This window comes from Anopheles coluzzii, chromosome 2 (assembly GCF_943734685.1).
Source record: "Anopheles coluzzii chromosome 2, AcolN3, whole genome shotgun sequence".
Taxonomy (NCBI): Eukaryota; Metazoa; Arthropoda; class Insecta; order Diptera; family Culicidae; genus Anopheles; species Anopheles coluzzii.
In genome coordinates, this window is record NC_064670.1 from 125,397,101 (window position 1) to 125,413,671 (window position 16,571).

A 16,571-nucleotide genomic window follows, 5' to 3' on the forward strand; every position below is an offset into this window, starting at 1 on the left:
GGAAGGATGGAAGTTGGGGCCCCGAGGCTGGCGAAGCTTCTATTAATTGCTTCTTTCCATTTTCCCTTCTCTTCTTCTTCTATTTGTCGTATACCTGGTCATGCCAGCCAATGCAAGCTTTAGCGTCTTTTTTTAGTACCACACACCCGGCTGGCCAGTCCTTACTACGAGGGGACGGTCTATATGAGGCTTGAACCAATGACGGCCATGATATTATCATCCTTTATGTATTAATACAAAATGTGCGACAAAACAACACATAAACGTCGTTCAACAGCTCTTTGGTTTATTTCTTTAACACATGATTATAAAGCCACATACATAAGGAAGAAGAAAAAGAAAGCCACATCCAAAAACACACGCGGGAGGGGGAGAGAGAGAGAACGGCCACACTCGGTTCCGTGTCAAGATCCTCTCTGCGGACATCACATGCGGACAGCGCCTCTTTCAACGATGAGCCCTCAGGATCGGGCCGTGATCTGTGCACATCCATTTGAACGTGTCACCAACTGATAATAAAACATTAGAAACAGACTCTCTCACCCGCAGGTACCCATTTTCTATCATCTGTTACACATTCTGTGAAACACCGTTTTAGCTGTCCTTGCGAACGACTATGGGCTGGATCGTTCAGTACCAGGGGTATGACATGGCCTACCCATCGCCGACAGGCGAGTATGGTGCGCTACAAGCTACCAGATCCACCAGGTTAATCCAATGATAGACTAGCCGCATCCCTGCTGTTGGGGTTTGTAAAACACAAGACGAGGCAAAGCGACATGCGCAATCGAAAAGCAGTCCGCAAAGAATCCAGATAAAATAAACTAGTGAACGTGCATACAAACCTTCTAACAAACTAAATATATGTCATCATGTTCATTCCCCCTTTAAAAATGCGTAGTGTTTTATGATAATATAAACTAAATTTATTTATCTTAAATGTTGTGCAAAACCCGCACATACGAGTGGAGGCCCTAATCAGTCACATAAATGTAAGATTGGTTTAAGCGTCTAGCAGGGAAATATTCTAAACTAGAGAAGGATTTAGCAGCAATTTAACTTGCGAGTGGGGGGTGAGTTCCTTTTTTGGGCCCCCTCAAGACCACGGGGCCCTACGCGGCCGCTTAGTTTGCTTAGCGCTTATTCCGCCCCTTCACACACACGTGCATGTCAAAACACTTAACTTAAAATTAGCCATATCGATTTATGCCTTAAAGCGCACTTAAAATTAAACTTAACTCGTTAACATCAAGTTTGTTCAATTAACACATTAACACTTTTAACGTGATGTCGTGATGTTTGTCGCCTTTCCGGGGTTATTCAGTGGCATGTTGGTGCCGTCAGCGAGCGACCGTCGATGCAATCGATACACCTGAGGGAATATAAAACATTTGTTTTAGAGGGAAGATAAAACAACAGATTTAGATGTAGCAATAGTGCATCTAGAAGGAACTCACTTGTGGGATTTTTTCTCCTGCCAGGAAATTTGACCGCAATCAGTAGTGCGGTCGGTTCGGTCCTGTTGCTGCTGCAGCTATTGTGAGGCAGAGGATAATGATCAGAAGGGTTGCATTCCTGCCCCGAACGTTGTTAACGAGCGCGATCGACATTGTCTCACGGCGCAATCGGGGCACCCGGTGCCGGCTGGGCCTCTAGCGTGTTGTGCTGGTAGAGCCCGACTCGTCGCCGTACAGCTTCCGGAGGATCTTCTTGAACGGTTCCTCGTAAGCCCACGTTCCAGGATAGAGGAAAATTGGCTGCAAAAAAGGAATAAACACCGTGATTAGCATCCTAATCCCTAGCTTCACCAAACAATCTTCTTCTTCTTTCGTGGCCCACTTACAACTTACCGTATCATACACAATCATACACAGCGCACAGTCGCAAACACCTGCCGCAGGCCCATATCGTTTCTGCATTATATCTGCAAGTTAAAAGAGGCCATATTCTATTAAAATAATGTTTCTTAATCATGATAATCGCTGGATAACACTTACCCGCTGTCTTGTGCTGTGTTGTTCACCACACCACTTTCCTACGCCGGTACATGCACGTACCGCTTCCGACGGAGCCAGCACGCATTGGGCACGACTTCTACCACTTACTTTTGCTAAAATGGCACTTACTTACGTAAAATTAAGAACTAAATTATTAAAAAACTTACCAAAATTTGATCAGCCAACAACACTGTTTACGTTTTTTTACACACACAACTTGACATCTTCAGTGACAGCAGCCGCAGAGCACCAACACAACGAAAGGTGTCAGGCAAGACGTCAGATGATCTTAGGCGAGGGGTAGGAAGGAGATCGGTGATGAGGGACGTGAAAGCTCAGCTCGACAGAATCGCTATAGGAGGAAGCGAGGCAACTAGACTAGACTAGAGAAATTAGAGCGAGAGGTACCTCACCAACCCTCGCATTGTTTGCCGGGTTGCGTGATTTGTTTACAAACACTGACAATGCTGTCCGGTTGTCATTTTATAATGGGTACGTTTATCATGATGGGTCAGTTTCTTCGAACGTTTGGCTCGTGTGTCGTCGCTTAATTCGTGTAGAGAATTTGGTTTTTGTGGACATTTTGCAAATAAAAATTAAACATGACTACGATCTGCAGTGATCGATTACAGTAAAATGTGTTTAAATTATTTGTTTTCGTGAGAAATCCTTAGAATCTATTAAATAGGAGAAAATTATCAACAACAGCGAGCGCAGTGTGATCCAAATCGGGAAAACAACCCTGCAGAACACGTGGAGCGACAAAATCCGCATCCGAAAACGAGCGAGAAAAGGTGCATTTTGTAACAGGAGAGCATGATCTTGTGGAGGTAACTGGTACCCGATCGCCTGTCTCTCTTATCGCCATTTTATGGCTGATAACACGAAGGATACCCGACCAATAGGAGCTTACCGCGCAATTCGTATCGGTTAGAGGGTGCGAGATAACACGAAGGATACCCGACCAATGGGAGCTTACCGCGCGCTTCGTATCAGTTAGTGGGTGCGAGATAACACGAAGGATACCTGACCAATCGGAGCTTATCGCGCGCTTCGTATAGGTTAGTGTGTGCCAGAAAGCGAAAACGATAGCTGCACTGCAGGATCACGATCGGCACAGGTGCTACCTACCGCGTGGCATGTTCTCCTGTTACTTGTGGTCCCAAATCTCTCTGGTTTCAAAGAAATTTGCAATTTCGACCGGCACCGGATGTGGTGTGGAGACGGAAAACGGCTTTCCTTTTCTTATCAGCCGACCGGATGAAGTCGATCACGTGGATTCTTTCGCGCCGATAAGATTGCGCGCGCATGATAACGTGGCCACGTGGGTGAGTATGATAACGATACCACGTGGGTGAGTATGATAACGCTGTTTTTGAAGGGAGGTTAAGTACGCCTACAAATTTAAGCGATCGATGCCATTAAGATTAGAAATGGCCGCAATAGGCTGTGCGAAAGAAAGAGTACACCGTATGAGACACGTGGGTTAGTTTTATCGATAGGTGCTACCTCCTGATTTTCATGATCGCCTGTTACTAAAAGTCGAAATTTGGCCGGTTTCGTTTTTGAACCGCTTGGAGGATGGCCGCAGGATGCCTCCTACCCCGTCCCGCGTGTTCGCTCTGTTCAAGGAAACTTTGAAACTGACGTGTTTTTGAGTTTTGTGTAACAGGAGATCATGCCATGCGGTAGGTAGCATCATTGTCACCCACGTGGCAACGTTATCATGCGCGCGCAATCTTACCTGCGCGAAAGGATCCACGTGATCGACTTCATCCGGTCGGCTGATAAGAAAAGGAAAGCCGTTTTCCGTCGCCACACCACATCCGGTGCCGGTCAAATCTGCCAAATTCTTTGAAACCAGTGAGATTTGGGACCACAAGTAACAGGAGAACATGCCACGCAGTAGGTAGCACCGGCGCCGATCGTGATCCTACAGTGCAGCTATCGTTTTCTCTTTCTCGCACATACTAAACGATACGAAGCGCGCGGTAAGCTCCCATTGGTCGGGTATCCTTCGTGTTATCTCGCACCCACTAACCGATACGGATTGCGCGGTAAGCTCCCATTGGTCGGGTATCCTTCGTGTTATCTCGCACCCACTAACCGATACGGATTGCGCGGTAAGCTCCCATTGGTCGGGTATCCTTCGTGTTATCTCGCACCCTCTAACCGATACGAAGTGTGCGGTAAGCTCCCATTGGTCGGGTATCCTTCGTGTTATCAGCCATAAAATGGCGATAAGAGAGACAGGTGAACGGGAACCAGCTACCTCCACGAGATCATGCTCTCCTGTTACAAAATGTACCTTTTCTCGCTCCTTTTCGGATGCGGATTTTGTCGCTCCACGTGTTCTGCAGGGTTTCTCTCCCGTTTTGGATCACACTGCTCTAGCTGTTAGTGATAATTTTGTAACTATCGATCGGTCGTATTTATTAACATCAGAATTATTCTCTCTAAAACAAATTAATTAAACAAATTGTATTGAAATCGATCGCTCTAGATCTTACCCATTTCCTCCCACTCAACCCTATTTCACTTGCATTAGAACCTTCCCTCCTTGCACACACCCACACAGGGCACTCCACATTGTTTGCACGGCACAACACCCACAGGCCAAATAATATGCCCTGGAGCGTTTTGTTTTAACCCCTCACAAGCCCACAACACACACACAATGCTGCTGTGCCGTCGTGTGCGCTCGCGTGCAATAGGCACAACGAAACGATCCGCCGCCGTCGCCTGCTAGATCGATTTCGTCTCCCCACCACTGCGGGATCCGTGGAAAACTCGGCTGCCTACTACCACAGTAGGCAGCGTTTGCGCAGGGTGCTCGGTCGGCTCCACCATCGTCAATGCGAATGTTGCGATCGACGCGCAAACAGCATTAGTAGCGCGCAAGCGGCATCGCGTACGGTCGCACGTGCCTCTCAAGCTAGAATCGAACGCAGCGCCATTGTGGCACGGAATATACTCCCATCGTACGTGATCCTTTCGTGAATTGCCTGCTAGGGCAAGGGCAGGGTTTAGTTAGTAGTGGCATCGGTTTTCCAATACGTTCCTTCGAAATTGTGATTAGAAGAAGTGTACAGGAGGAAACAGTGCACGGAGAAAAGCGTATTGCTTTCAACATCGATCGTGTGAAACAGTGAAGCGAATCAGTGATCATACTTCCAGCCCATTTTCCCACAGCCATGTGTTCGAAGATCGTTTTGTGATATTCTAGTGATTCAAGTGGTGCAGTTTTGGGTGCAGTTCTACTATACAAATTGTTTGCCGATCGATTGAGGCCTACAACAGCCTTCACCCAGCCCCCCGGCAGCTACACCGGAGTCGCGCATGTCATTGGACATTGGCAAAACGTGTTCGTCTCGGCCGACTGTCCTCGCCAGCAACAGCGCGCGTGCTATTGCGAAAAAGCTCCCCCCCACGACTGACTGTCCTTCTCATTCTCAAAACCCACTCGCACCTGCACCCGCTGCTGCCTAATGAATGACCAACCAAGAGCAGCAGCAGCAGCAGCAGCCGGGGCAGCAGCAGAAGCACCATCAACAGCAGGCGATTGCAATTACTATTCGGGACACATGCACCACGTCTGAGGGCGTCACGGGCGAACGGAAAGTGAAGCTAATCGTTAATCGATCGTCCCCGGTGTCCAGTGCCACCCGCACCAACGACGGCGATCCTGCCGCCGGCGCATCACCAGCAGCAGCAGCAGTGCCGCCGTCGGTTTCAAGCACCACCACGACACCACCACCATTACCACCACTAGTTCCTATCATGTCCATATCGCCCATTCCACCCAGCCTGGACGCTAGTCCACACCACCCCCAGCCGCAACAGCCGCCACAGCCAGCGCCGCTGCCACCACCGCCACTGTCACACCCGAATCACCAGCACCAGCTGGAGCAGTACCAGTACCAGCTGCACCAGCAGCAACTGCAGCAGCTACAGTACCAGCAGCGGCAGCAGCAGCAGCATGACCTATTCATGATCGTCAGTATTTGCCTTGGCTCGTTCATCCTCATCTTCGCGATCGTTTACTTCGTAAGGTAAGTGTGGTGTGTGACTGGCGGTGCCCGGCCACAGGCTGCCAATGTCGTCGAGTACAAACCCCCACTCCCCCTTCCCAATCGGCGATCGGTGGCCTTCCGGTGGGTTTCGCGAACACGAGCACATTGGTTGGTTGATTGGTTGGTAGTTCGCCATCGATGATCGCTTAATTAGAATTTGACCGTATTAGTTGTATGACCCCCCCCCCCCCTCCCTCACAGCTCCATTAGCAGCTAAGTGTACGGGGAGGAAACATTCCGCATAGGAATTCGCACATTAGGAACAATGTTGAAGGAGAGGAGTTGAAGGTGGGGAGGAATTTAATCGCCCCTATCCAAAGACAACAGCCGTGCGTATTGGCGTTTACGATCGCATTGGGAGTAGCCAAGATAAGAGTGAGTGATAAAGCAAACAGTCTTCAAGAATGGCGATGGTGATCCGCGGTGTTTGCGCTTTTCTCGCTCTCGTTCTTATCTATTATGCCATTCGAGCGCCAATGTAAACGTCACACGATAAGCGAAGCAAAACACAAAACACAACACACAATGTTCGAGATGTTCCCAAATTGTTAGCACCTTCCCTTCCCTCGCACGCATTGTCGTGCGCTTATCTTGCGCCGCAGCCTTGCGCGTAGGGAGAAGAAGTCCACTGTGGTTTTGGAGCGTTTCGGAGCAGTACGTTCCAGTGGTTCTGTTTAATCAGTTGTGTCTTGGCAAAGGAACTCAACCCTCAAACACAGCGAAATGTACGTGTGTGGTTTAAAAAAACATACCATTCCCAATCTATTTGGGAGACAAAGTGTTTGTGTTTGCTGTTACGGTTAATTCTGTTTTGGAGCTAAATTTAATCATCTTACACACGAAGAAGCCCCCACACATTCACAGCCCGGATATAAAGACCCCACCATCCCATCCCCGGACGCATATCGATTCCCTAACGACAGCTGTTTTACGTCAGCTTCGAAGCGTTTTAAGCTAGTTCAACGCCGCACGCTTCGCGCAAACGATAGATAGACGATGGATGTGCGCGCAGTTTGCAATTAATTATAGGACGCAAGCCGTTTGCCCCATGCGCTCGGGTGTACGCGTGTGTGTCTGTGTCGACCACAGTAGCCACCGATGAGTTGAGGGATGGGAGTTGATACTTTACCCTTTCCCATTCTCCTCCCTCCTCTACCCCTGCTTTAATTATGGTGCATTCTATTGTTTTTCTTTTTTGTTTTCCACGCGCTAAGCGATACGGAAAACCTGCCCGGATCGCGTACTCCCGCCGCGCGAAGGTTCCGACTTATCGGTGCGCATCTGCGCACAAATCACAACCCCATCCCTTCCCCTCCCCCCTTCTCCCATTGTGGGCCATTGTGGCAAGGTGGGCAGGCAGTGGCATGTGCCACTGCAAATCACTCCCCCAGAGCTCCCTTTCTCACCCTCTCCTCAACCTCAACGGCCGTTTCAAATTGCACTACAAACGGCCCGAACCGCACGCCGGGAGCGTTTTGAGCAACAAATGGTGCATTTGCGTGCCAGGTGGGTTGATCCGATCCGAAGTAGGCTGTGTGTTAGTGTGGCCTTTCCTTCCGCTCTCCCGCTTCTCACTCTCTCTCTCACTCTCTCGCTCGCTTTGGTTGAGTCATTGATCGGGCGGAATGGAAAGAATGAAAGGGGGCCGGCAAGGAAATGGATGGATGGGGAGGCAAATACGCATCAGTTCAAGCAACTCGCTGCCACCACACTGACAGTTTACCAGCAAAAGGTGAACGATGTTTAACAAGCTCGTGAACTTCGAAGGCAAAGATATGCTTGGAATAGCCGCTGCTCGAGCTTGAACATTGTTGCTTGAAGGGTAGCGGCGAAGAGCACAGCACAATGGAGTGTATGGGCCAGTTAATAGTTATTGTTGTTGGAAGTATCTAGAACCCCATGAACAGCTGGTTCGAACAGTTTGATAAGAAAATATCCGGTAATCTACTGTCATGTGGACATCGTGAATTATTTTCTCATTTTTTAGGGCGCGCTCATCATAGGGCGCCTTTTAATGTGGTTTTTTGTATTCACGATCGCTCAAAAGTGCATTAACCGACCTGTGGCGTGTGTGTGTGATAATACGGGCCAAAGTGCCGCTATTGTTAGAAGCTATATTATTCACACATTAGCGTATTAGCTCGCAACTGCCCCCCGATAATATCTAAATAAATGATCTACAAAGCCTCTCTTTCTCTCTCTTCTATCTCTCTTCTATCTCTCTTGTCTCCCCTTGACGACAGGAAATTCTTTCAGGGTGGTCAATTCAAAAACAAAGACATCCGGCTAGATGCGAAGGTCGTCATCATTACCGGTGCAAATGCGGGCATTGGGAAGGAGGCCGCAATTGTAAGTGGGAATTAGTTCCCTGTTTTTCCTTTCCAATCCCTCCACTGACCTTCCACCCCCCCTCAATCTCCTACCAAAACAGGAATGTGCCAAGCGGGGTGCCCGGGTGTACATGGGCTGCCGCGATCCGGCCCGGATGGAGAAGGCCCGCCAGGAGATACTGGACAAGTCGGGCAGCCAGAATGTGTTCGGGCTCGAGCTCGATCTGGCCTCGTTCGAGTCGATCCGCAGCTTTGTCAAGACGTTTCTCAGCATGGAGCGCCGGCTGCACGTGCTGATCAACAATGCGGGCGTGATGGCGTGCCCGAAAGCCTACACCAAGGAGGGCTTCGAGATGCACTTCGGCACCAACCATCTGGGGCACTTTCTGCTCACCAACCTGCTGCTGGACGTGCTGAAGCGGTCGGCACCGAGCAGGGTAGTGACGGTTTCTAGTCTCGGCCACAAGTGGGGCCGCATCAACAAGGACGACATCAACGCGGAGAAGGACTACCGGGAGTGGGACGCGTACATGCAGAGCAAGCTGTGTAACATTCTCTTCTCGCGCCATCTGGCCAAGCGGTTGCGGGGTACCGGCGTCAACACGTACGCATTACACCCGGGAGCGATCAATACCGAGCTAACGAGACATCTGAATCCGTGCATCAGGTTGGTAGCATTTTGTCGATCCCCCAACCCCTTTCGGTGGCTTTAACAGGACTCTGTTTCAATTTACAGAACGATGGCCAAGCCTATTTTCTGGGTATTTTTCAAGACACCAAAGTCCGGCGCCCAGACCACGCTGTACTGCGCCATGGAACCGACGATTGCATCCCACACGGGCCTGTACTACAGCGACTGCAAGCTGAAGGAACCGGAACCACACGCACAGGACGACGCAATGGCCGAATGGCTTTGGAATTTGAGCGAGCGGTTGACGGGATTGTCGTCCCACTGAACGTGTTCCAGGAACGCGGCCTCACGTGTTTGTTTTTTCTCTCTCCCCCTTTCGTGTGTACTCATCACCCACTCGTGGCCCTTTCTTCCTTTCTTACACTGCGCCCAACTGGGTCAGAGTGTAACAGAACAAGTGTAGACGATAATGAATGATAGCTTTGTGTGTAAGGATTAGCAGCAGCAGCAAGAAAATACAGCATTTCAAACAGTACGGCAATGAATTGATTATGTTTTGTGAGCCTTGGACAGAAAGATGACACTAAAACACCGGAGAACAGCTCACTGAATTCAATGTCGAACAATAACAAGCCGAATGATTGAACGTGCTTGTTGTTACTTAGCCTCGCACTCACTCTCGCGCTAACACACCTTCGCTACCCTCTCCGTGATCGACGAAATGGGGGAGAAAGTAAGGCGATCGTCTACTTTTCCCTCATCCACAGCACGCCAAGCTGATAGTCTTTAACCGGAATTGATAACAAATTCTACGCTGTGAAAACGATAGATTCTACCTACTACCCGTTATCAGTTTGATGAACCACTAACGTATAATAAGCAGAAGAAAAAAACCCATCCTTTGCAGCAAACTATCTGAAGAAAGCAGGAAGCAAGCACACTATCAATGCATCCTCAAGGGGTGGCCGGAAAAAGGAGGACAAAGGAGATTACGGAAGCGTGTTTCTTCAAAGTGCAACAATTTATTTAGCAAAATAGCAGCAAAAAAGCGGTATAAATGGTCTTACTTTCTCTAGATCTTATCGATGATGCAATTGCTTCGTGGGTTGTTGTGTTATCAGCGCAACGAAACTAATGCGCCTTCTTTAGCGGCCCGCATTGTTCTGTAAAACACATGCACACACACACCAGGGTAAATCAAATAATCATTCTAGCAAAATGGAAACGCTTTTAGAAACTTACCGCACATGGCGATCCCTTCCGGACGTATCGGAACAACGATTCCACCAGATTGGCCGGCGTCGATTCGTCGCACTGCTCCAGCTCACGTACCATGCAGTTTTGCAGCTTGGTAAAGTCCCTAAAACGGAACGGATGAACCCATCAGATTGGAAAGAATTGTTCACAAAACGGGCACGGGCACCACACTTACTCGCACTGCTTCGGTCCGATCACCAGCCTGGGGATGGTTGTAAGGCTTGTTTCCGGTACGTATCCACTGAACGTTTCATTCACACAAGCAATCAGATCGTTCTTCTGCTCCTGGAAACATTCCGGTCCCTTTTCGGCGATAAACACTGCAAGAGTTGAAAGGGCAAATTAGTACCGGATCTCACCAAAAAACGAATGGCTCCACGTACGTGCAATCTGATCGCCGTCCTTGTGGCACACAAAGTTGAGCAAATTCTTGAAGATGTCCAGCCCGGACGTTTTGAACACCTTCTCTTCCGCCTCTAGGCACGGATCGACCGCGTTCGCGAACGTGTTTACGCACTCGATCAGTGTGGACCGCTTGCGGCAGTACTTGTTAAAGACGGTGTCCAAATCGCCGGTCGGTTTGGCTGCCTCCACCTCCTGCTGGAACTGGCCAATGTCGATCAGGCTCTGGCCACACTCGAAGAACGTCTTGGCCGCATCCTTCGCATTGTCGTACGCATCGGCCGGTGCTCCGGCAGTGTTGCACTTGTCGCGCAGCATCCGCTCGACCTCCTCCATCGAGGGAAGCGGCAGATTCGCTGGCAGACGTTCCCGGATCGCGTCGACATCGATAGCGTTCGACACATCGGCCACCGTTGTGCTAGCTTAAACAAACAAACGAACACAAAACATTACCAACACTTAGAGCGCAAACTGTCCACCTTCTCTAGCAGAAGTCTTACCGATTATCGCTAGCAAAAGAAGACACGACACTTTGACGCTCAGCATTGTTCCCAGTAATCACTTTCTTTCCCACACTTTAATCCCGCAAGGCAAACCCGAACCGACCGAACCCGTCAACGGACAATGAATTAATCGCCAATCCGTATCGTATTGGCTTTTATACGGCGCTGTTCGATTCCGCTTCCAAAGGGTCGTGATCTTCGGGGCTGATCCGCCTGCTCTCCGCACCGCAAGACCGAGACACACGCGGCCTGCTAATCGTAATAATAAACTGATATGGCGGCCGCAGCCCACGAGCTGTACTGCGGAAACAAACGTTTCGACGACTCGACTCGCCGCGCATTCAAGCCACTCAACTAGATGATCATGTGCACACATACACATACACGGGGAGCGTCGTTTTGGGGTGGCATGGGAGAGGTACTAACGATACGCTCGTACTCGTCCGGGCTGCCGGGAGTAAAGTTCATATAATCGGACAACGGTACACGGCTGTGTTTGGAAGCGTAAGCGGACGCGGGCACAATCCACGGCCATACTACATACTACCTATGCTTCCATTACACACACGGAACCGCTCTCAATTGAGCATTATTGACTAGAAATGGCAGCAGTAGCCGCAGCACCATCCGACGCCGTACGATAAAAGTACAAATGCACTCTCCCGACGAGGACATGAGCACTTTGCTGAAGCACGCACTCCATATTATTCGATGTTGTCGTTCTGTTTTTTTCCCTTTCTCTTTACGTAAGCCCTGTAGAATTGATCAGCTCACTTTCTTTTAACAATTGCACTGGAATTACTGGACGGTCTGGATGACTGAAATGGTTTCCCTGTCGATGTACTGATTTGACAGCCCGACCTCAAATCAATCGGGCAAGCCTTATTGATCTCGCTACTAATCGGAGTAGCCATTGCTTTATGCACGGTGTGTCGCATTTCACATCTTCTCAGCACACGGCAGCAGAACGGACAAGCGATGGACGGTGCTGGAGCAACTAGCCTGGAATTACATTCGGAGAGTGCCTTAAAAATGGATGCTAGTTTTGAGGAAATTATAGGGTAAGTACGATTTTACAAATTAATGTACAATTTACCGTTTCTTAACTGTCCTCCTATCGCGTTCAAACTTAGGCAAAAGGCAATCCAAGTTTCGACGGAATGGGATTCTGAAGATAGCGACACAGCGGATGAAGCTAACGATGCTTCTGAGTATGAAGATGTCGATTACGAATCGAAACTAGCGAACGTTTTCTCGAACATGTCACTCGCAACATCACAGTCGAAACTATCGATGTACTCTACGGAAAGTAACGAAGCGTTGGACGGAACTCACGGACAAGATGCCGAGCGTACCCTGGTGCAGAGTGACACCGAGGAAGAAGAAGATCCCGATGAACGTTACGATGAAGGGAATGGTTCCGGCAGCACAAGCGATTCTAGCAATACGCTCGATGCGGGTAGCGAAGAGGAGGAGGAGGAGGAGGAGCACGAGAAACAACCCATTTTTACCGATCGTGGTGGCGGTGACGCAGATTTGAACTTGGTAAGTCCCCTAGGCTTGCATCTCCATCCAGTGTCTGTGCCTATTTGCAATGTGCCATTACTTCCTAGGATAGTGATCCCAGTAGTCAGATCATTAAAGTAAACATTGCACACAAGAAGCGCGTTAGTGACCCGGAAGCGTACAAGAATTGGCTTAAGGCTAAAAAGTAAGTACTGTGTATCCGATAATCCAATACTCTTATACGACTTCGTGCTCCTTTTGCATAATAGCGAAGAGATACGGAAAAATCGCGAAAAGGAACTGCTTGCCAAACAGGAACTTCAACGCCAAAAAGAAAAAGAGGAAGAGAAGCGCAAAGAGGAAAGCAAAAAGAAGATCAAAGAGTGGATGGAGCGCAAGAAACAGGACAGCACTAAGAAGGCCACGAACCCGAAAGCTGCGAAAGAACGGCAGCATTCCCAGAGTTCCTCTTCGGAGCATCTGTACTGTGATCCTGACGCTAAGTTCAAGAGCTGGCTATTAAATGTCCGAAAACGAGAGGAAGGTAAATTGAATGACTACTTGCATCCCCTGTCGATCCCACCACCTAAAAATTTGTTAATCTCTGCGCAGAGAAAAGGCTACGGGCGCAGACGGTAAAGCAGCTCGAGAAAAAGATCCAGGACGAGAAGAAGAAAATATCTGGCGAAATTTACCAGGAATGGTTAAAGAGTGCCAAACACAAGCCAAAACCGGTGCCACTGAACCAGGGACCACACACACTGCGGGGTACGGTGTCGCAGATTTTTATCAACCCTCAACCATGGAAAAGTAATGTCGAAGAGTAACGTGGCATCGGCATTTCGGGCTCAACTCTTTAGCTTCGGTACCCAAATTTTCCGTATGCCTACACTAAGCAGATGAGGTTACACAAGGTTTGATCTTTTAGTCGTTTTTTTCATCCTCGACCTTTCTACACCAAGTCCTGTTGGGGGAACGTTTTATTGTTGTTAACTGTTGTAAAATTCAAATATGGAGCATTGTAAACACTTTTCCTTTCCCTACCCTAAAGTACCCTGATTTCGGCGGTTTCGGCCACATTGGAATGATGGTGTTTCATCAGTCAGTTTCGATTTAGGAACTGTTTGTTTGTTCGCTGTTGGCATGTCGGCGTTTGGCGGTTACCAGCGGATCAACAGTTTGGCTACCAGCGCCATTAGCAACGTGGAGGTAATAACCTGATGGGAAGCCGTCGTAAGCTCACCTACATTGCGAGCATGTTTCCGGGGAGTTGCTTCCTGCAAATAGAGAGAGATTCACATCAATACTTAGCGCCATGGTGGTCGAGGCCTTTTTAGTTGCACTGAGCGCATCTTTCGATACTTACACCCGTAATGTTGGCACAGGGCGTTTCTCGGCGCACGAACTTGAACAGCGATTCGACCAAATTGGCCGGTGTCGATTCCTTGCAGCCTTCCAGTGCTTGCACCATGCATTCCTGGAGCGAGCTCATCTCACTTTGTAAACGAAAAACCAAGTGATATTAATTTGACACCTTCCACACACCATAATAGCCGCACAGAGCAATACTTACTCGCACTGCTTTTTGCCCATCACCAGCTTGGGCAGCCCTTCGGAGGCGGCGGGTGCAGAGTCATCCCTCAGATACCCCGACATCGTACCATTGACACAGTCAATCAGAGCGTCCTTCTGATCGGCAAAGCACTCCGGCCCTTCCTCGGCGATGAACACTGTATGAAAAGTGCAGGTGATAATTAAAACCCGGAACTGCATTTATATGGTAAACATTCAATTGAAGCAACATCCAGCAGCGCGTTACTTACGTGCAATCTGATCGCCATCCTTGTGGCAGACAAAATTTAACAACCCATGCACAATGTTCACCATCACCACCTTGCTTTCCTTTTCGTCGTTTTCCAAGCAAACGTCCACCTTGGCGGAGAACGTATCGATACACTCGATGGCAGCGGAACGTCTGCGGCAGTACCTGTTGATGGTTAGAGTCAACATTGAACAGGGTTAGCGATAGATCGGTCGATGGAACGAACGCGCAAAGCATGCCATGACGTTATACTTGTTGAACACGGTGTCCAGATCGCCGGTCGGTTTCGCTTTCTTGATCTCTTCCTGCAGATCGCTAAAGTCGACCAGGTCCTTCATGCAGTCGCCAAACTTTTGGGCCGCCTGTTCCGCCTCCTCGTACGATGCATCGCTGCCGGCCACCCGGGAACACTTGTCTTTGATGATTTTCTGTATATCCTCCAGTTTGGGTAGGGTGACGTTCTTAAACTCTGGCGGCAGTATGTCGGCCAGCACCTCATCCTTTAGCTTGTTGATATCGATGCTGTTTAAATCGATCGTTCCCGGTTCGGTCGACTCGTCTGCTGCAACTCCGCCGGACTGGAATGCTAGAAGGGAGAGCAAAAATACGTCACGTTAAAGTTTGCTTTTCGGTATGCTGCTGCTGCTGTGTATGCCTTTGTCTTTGTTCCACTCGCATAACGATGACCTTTGAACAGCAGAGCTATGGGATTGTTATCACATGGACCTTATGGTTCTTATCAGTTCCTTCCCGGGCCATTTACCCAGCGCACTCGTGAGTAATGGAAGACACCTAGCCCTTTTTACAACACCACAGGCCCATCGTAATGAAGTATTCGTCTTGCGCTTACTTACCGATCACTGCCAGCAGCGGCACCAGCAACAACGCTGCACAGGAACCCAAACGACGGGATGGAATCATTTTGCGTGCGAAACGATCCGGATAGGACAGCCAACGTCCGAAACTAATTGAGCCGAACGAGAAGCACTTGAGGTTGGTCGCAACGACGCGCTGATACTACACCGCCACCACACGACGACAAATGACCGGATCCCGAATTGGGTGGAACGCGACTGGACACGCCGATGTTTCGATGCCTTATCAATAAGCCCGACCGTATAATACCTGAAGAAACAATGATGATAACGGATCAGTTAGCGCAGGAGGGAGCTCAGGGCAGCGATTCGAGCTGAAACCTCTTTGCGTAGTGAGCGTTTCGCGCGCTCGTCGTGAAAGGCATTTTGATTTGATGGCAAGGTCATGCTTACAACCTGACCGCCGCACCACACCGGAGCCGTCCGTGCGTCCGTCAGTCCCGAGACCGACCTGACTCATTACCGTCCGTGTGCTGTGCAAATAACGCGTAATGTACAAGGTCTTTTTTGCAACTTTTTATTGCTCCTGCTTCGCTCTCCCCACCAACCGTGCGTCGTTCAGTGCAAACAATGCGTTACCCCCTGTACCCTTTTACAATGAGTACGATGAGTGGCAATAATTCAAAGTACAGGTGTTTTAAGTGTTCAGAAATATCACCACAGCCAGGCGAATAAACCACCACAAAACGGGGTGTAAAACTGGGACAAAAAATAATACACACCTCTTTACCTATGCACCTATGCATACCATACAACCACAGCCGCAGATGTACGCACTCTTACGGAATTTGTTAACTGTTACCTAAAATCAATGGTATGCAACATTGAAAAATGCAGCTCTAAGCTTGTAATTCTATACACAACAAAACACAAAACCGTTGACCGCTTGCGTTCGGCAGAAACTGTCTGTGTTCCGAGAATGTTCGGTTCCCGAGCTGTCAGTTTACACACTCAATCTGCACCCGTCGCGTACACTTTGATGCAGTTTGAGGCGGTGCGCACGAGAGATGGTGTACGGTTACGCACACAGATTGAGTGTGTTCGTTCCGCTGCGTTTCGGAATGCAACAAGCAGTGGCTTCACAAAATAAACAAACGAAACAAGCACCACAGCGCGTACAGTGGTGGAACAAACGTTTGACAGTTCGTCCTGTACATTGATCGAAAATATGTGTT

At 49.0% G+C, this 16,571-nt stretch overlaps 4 protein-coding genes and 1 long non-coding RNA gene across 6 annotated transcripts; 2 read left to right on the forward strand and 3 right to left on the reverse strand.

The window, feature by feature from the left end:
• Window positions 1-677: 677 nt before the first annotated feature.
• LOC120959123 (uncharacterized) lies at window positions 678-2,432 on the reverse strand. Its single transcript, XR_007451914.1, has 4 exons — window positions 1,998-2,432; window positions 1,851-1,924; window positions 1,458-1,757; window positions 678-1,372 (listed from the first exon to the last, which is right to left on the reverse strand). It is a non-coding gene; the product is annotated as an uncharacterized LOC120959123 (long non-coding RNA).
• Window positions 2,433-4,793: 2,361 nt separating this feature from the next.
• LOC120953870 (retinol dehydrogenase 11-like) lies at window positions 4,794-9,566 on the forward strand. 2 transcript variants are annotated; one of them, XM_040374250.2, is made up of 4 exons: window positions 4,794-6,049; window positions 8,314-8,419; window positions 8,502-9,067; window positions 9,137-9,566. In XM_040374250.2, exons 1-4 carry the CDS (start codon window positions 5,490-5,492, stop codon window positions 9,354-9,356), a joined length of 1,452 nt encoding a protein of 483 aa, XP_040230184.2. In that variant the 5' UTR covers window positions 4,794-5,489; the 3' UTR covers window positions 9,357-9,566. The 2 variants fall into 2 exon arrangements, with proteins under 2 accessions (XP_040230184.2, XP_040230185.2); XM_040374251.2 differs by lacking the exon at window positions 4,794-6,049 and adding an exon at window positions 6,633-6,795.
• Window positions 9,567-10,020: 454 nt separating this feature from the next.
• On the reverse strand, window positions 10,021-11,347 carry LOC120953873 (27 kDa hemolymph protein-like). The gene is made up of 5 exons (XM_040374254.2): window positions 11,191-11,347; window positions 10,672-11,112; window positions 10,464-10,608; window positions 10,274-10,391; window positions 10,021-10,194 (listed from the first exon to the last, which is right to left on the reverse strand). The coding sequence occupies exons 1-5, from the start codon at window positions 11,234-11,236 to the stop codon at window positions 10,177-10,179; spliced, it is 768 nt and encodes a 255-aa protein (XP_040230188.2). The 5' UTR covers window positions 11,237-11,347; the 3' UTR covers window positions 10,021-10,176.
• Window positions 11,348-11,568: 221 nt separating this feature from the next.
• Window positions 11,569-13,725, forward strand: LOC120953871 (coiled-coil domain-containing protein 34-like). Its single transcript, XM_040374252.2, has 5 exons — window positions 11,569-12,254; window positions 12,327-12,738; window positions 12,807-12,904; window positions 12,969-13,243; window positions 13,312-13,725. Exons 1-5 carry the CDS (start codon window positions 12,172-12,174, stop codon window positions 13,524-13,526), a joined length of 1,083 nt encoding a protein of 360 aa, XP_040230186.2. The 5' UTR covers window positions 11,569-12,171; the 3' UTR covers window positions 13,527-13,725.
• LOC120953872 (27 kDa hemolymph protein-like) lies at window positions 13,615-16,449 on the reverse strand. Its single transcript, XM_040374253.2, has 7 exons — window positions 16,119-16,449; window positions 15,376-15,646; window positions 14,774-15,107; window positions 14,523-14,686; window positions 14,273-14,429; window positions 14,066-14,195; window positions 13,615-13,976 (listed from the first exon to the last, which is right to left on the reverse strand). Exons 2-7 carry the CDS (start codon window positions 15,440-15,442, stop codon window positions 13,860-13,862), a joined length of 969 nt encoding a protein of 322 aa, XP_040230187.1. The 5' UTR covers window positions 15,443-15,646; window positions 16,119-16,449; the 3' UTR covers window positions 13,615-13,859.
• Window positions 16,450-16,571: the final 122 nt, after the last annotated feature.

Bases quoted from the DNA above. Each gene is read 5' to 3' on its own strand.
- LOC120953870 (XM_040374250.2), top strand. From the start codon at position 5,490: ATGACCAACCAAGAGCAGCAGCAGCAGCAGCAGCCGGGGCAGCAGCAG. The intron at 8,420-8,501 runs GTAAGTGGGAAT...CTACCAAAACAG, and splicing joins TTGGGAAGGAGGCCGCAATT to GAATGTGCCAAGCGGGGTGC. The intron at 9,068-9,136 runs GTTGGTAGCATT...TTCAATTTACAG, and splicing joins CATCTGAATCCGTGCATCAG to AACGATGGCCAAGCCTATTT.
- LOC120953872 (XM_040374253.2), bottom strand. From the start codon at position 15,442: ATGATTCCATCCCGTCGTTTGGGTTCCTGTGCAGCGTTGTTGCTGGTG. The intron at 14,196-14,272 runs GTAAGTATTGCT...TCGTTTACAAAG, and splicing joins ATGGGCAAAAAGCAGTGCGA to TGAGATGAGCTCGCTCCAGG. The intron at 13,977-14,065 runs GTAAGTATCGAA...CTCTATTTGCAG, and splicing joins CCTGTGCCAACATTACGGGT to GAAGCAACTCCCCGGAAACA.
- LOC120953871 (XM_040374252.2), top strand. From the start codon at position 12,172: ATGGACGGTGCTGGAGCAACTAGCCTGGAATTACATTCGGAGAGTGCC. The intron at 12,255-12,326 runs GTAAGTACGATT...GTTCAAACTTAG, and splicing joins AGTTTTGAGGAAATTATAGG to GCAAAAGGCAATCCAAGTTT. The intron at 12,739-12,806 runs GTAAGTCCCCTA...ATTACTTCCTAG, and splicing joins GTGACGCAGATTTGAACTTG to GATAGTGATCCCAGTAGTCA.
- LOC120953873 (XM_040374254.2), bottom strand. From the start codon at position 11,236: ATGCTGAGCGTCAAAGTGTCGTGTCTTCTTTTGCTAGCGATAATCG. The intron at 11,113-11,190 runs GTAAGACTTCTG...TGTTTGTTTAAG, and splicing joins TCTTTTGCTAGCGATAATCG to CTAGCACAACGGTGGCCGAT. The intron at 10,392-10,463 runs GTAAGTGTGGTG...GTTCCGTTTTAG, and splicing joins ATCGGACCGAAGCAGTGCGA to GGACTTTACCAAGCTGCAAA.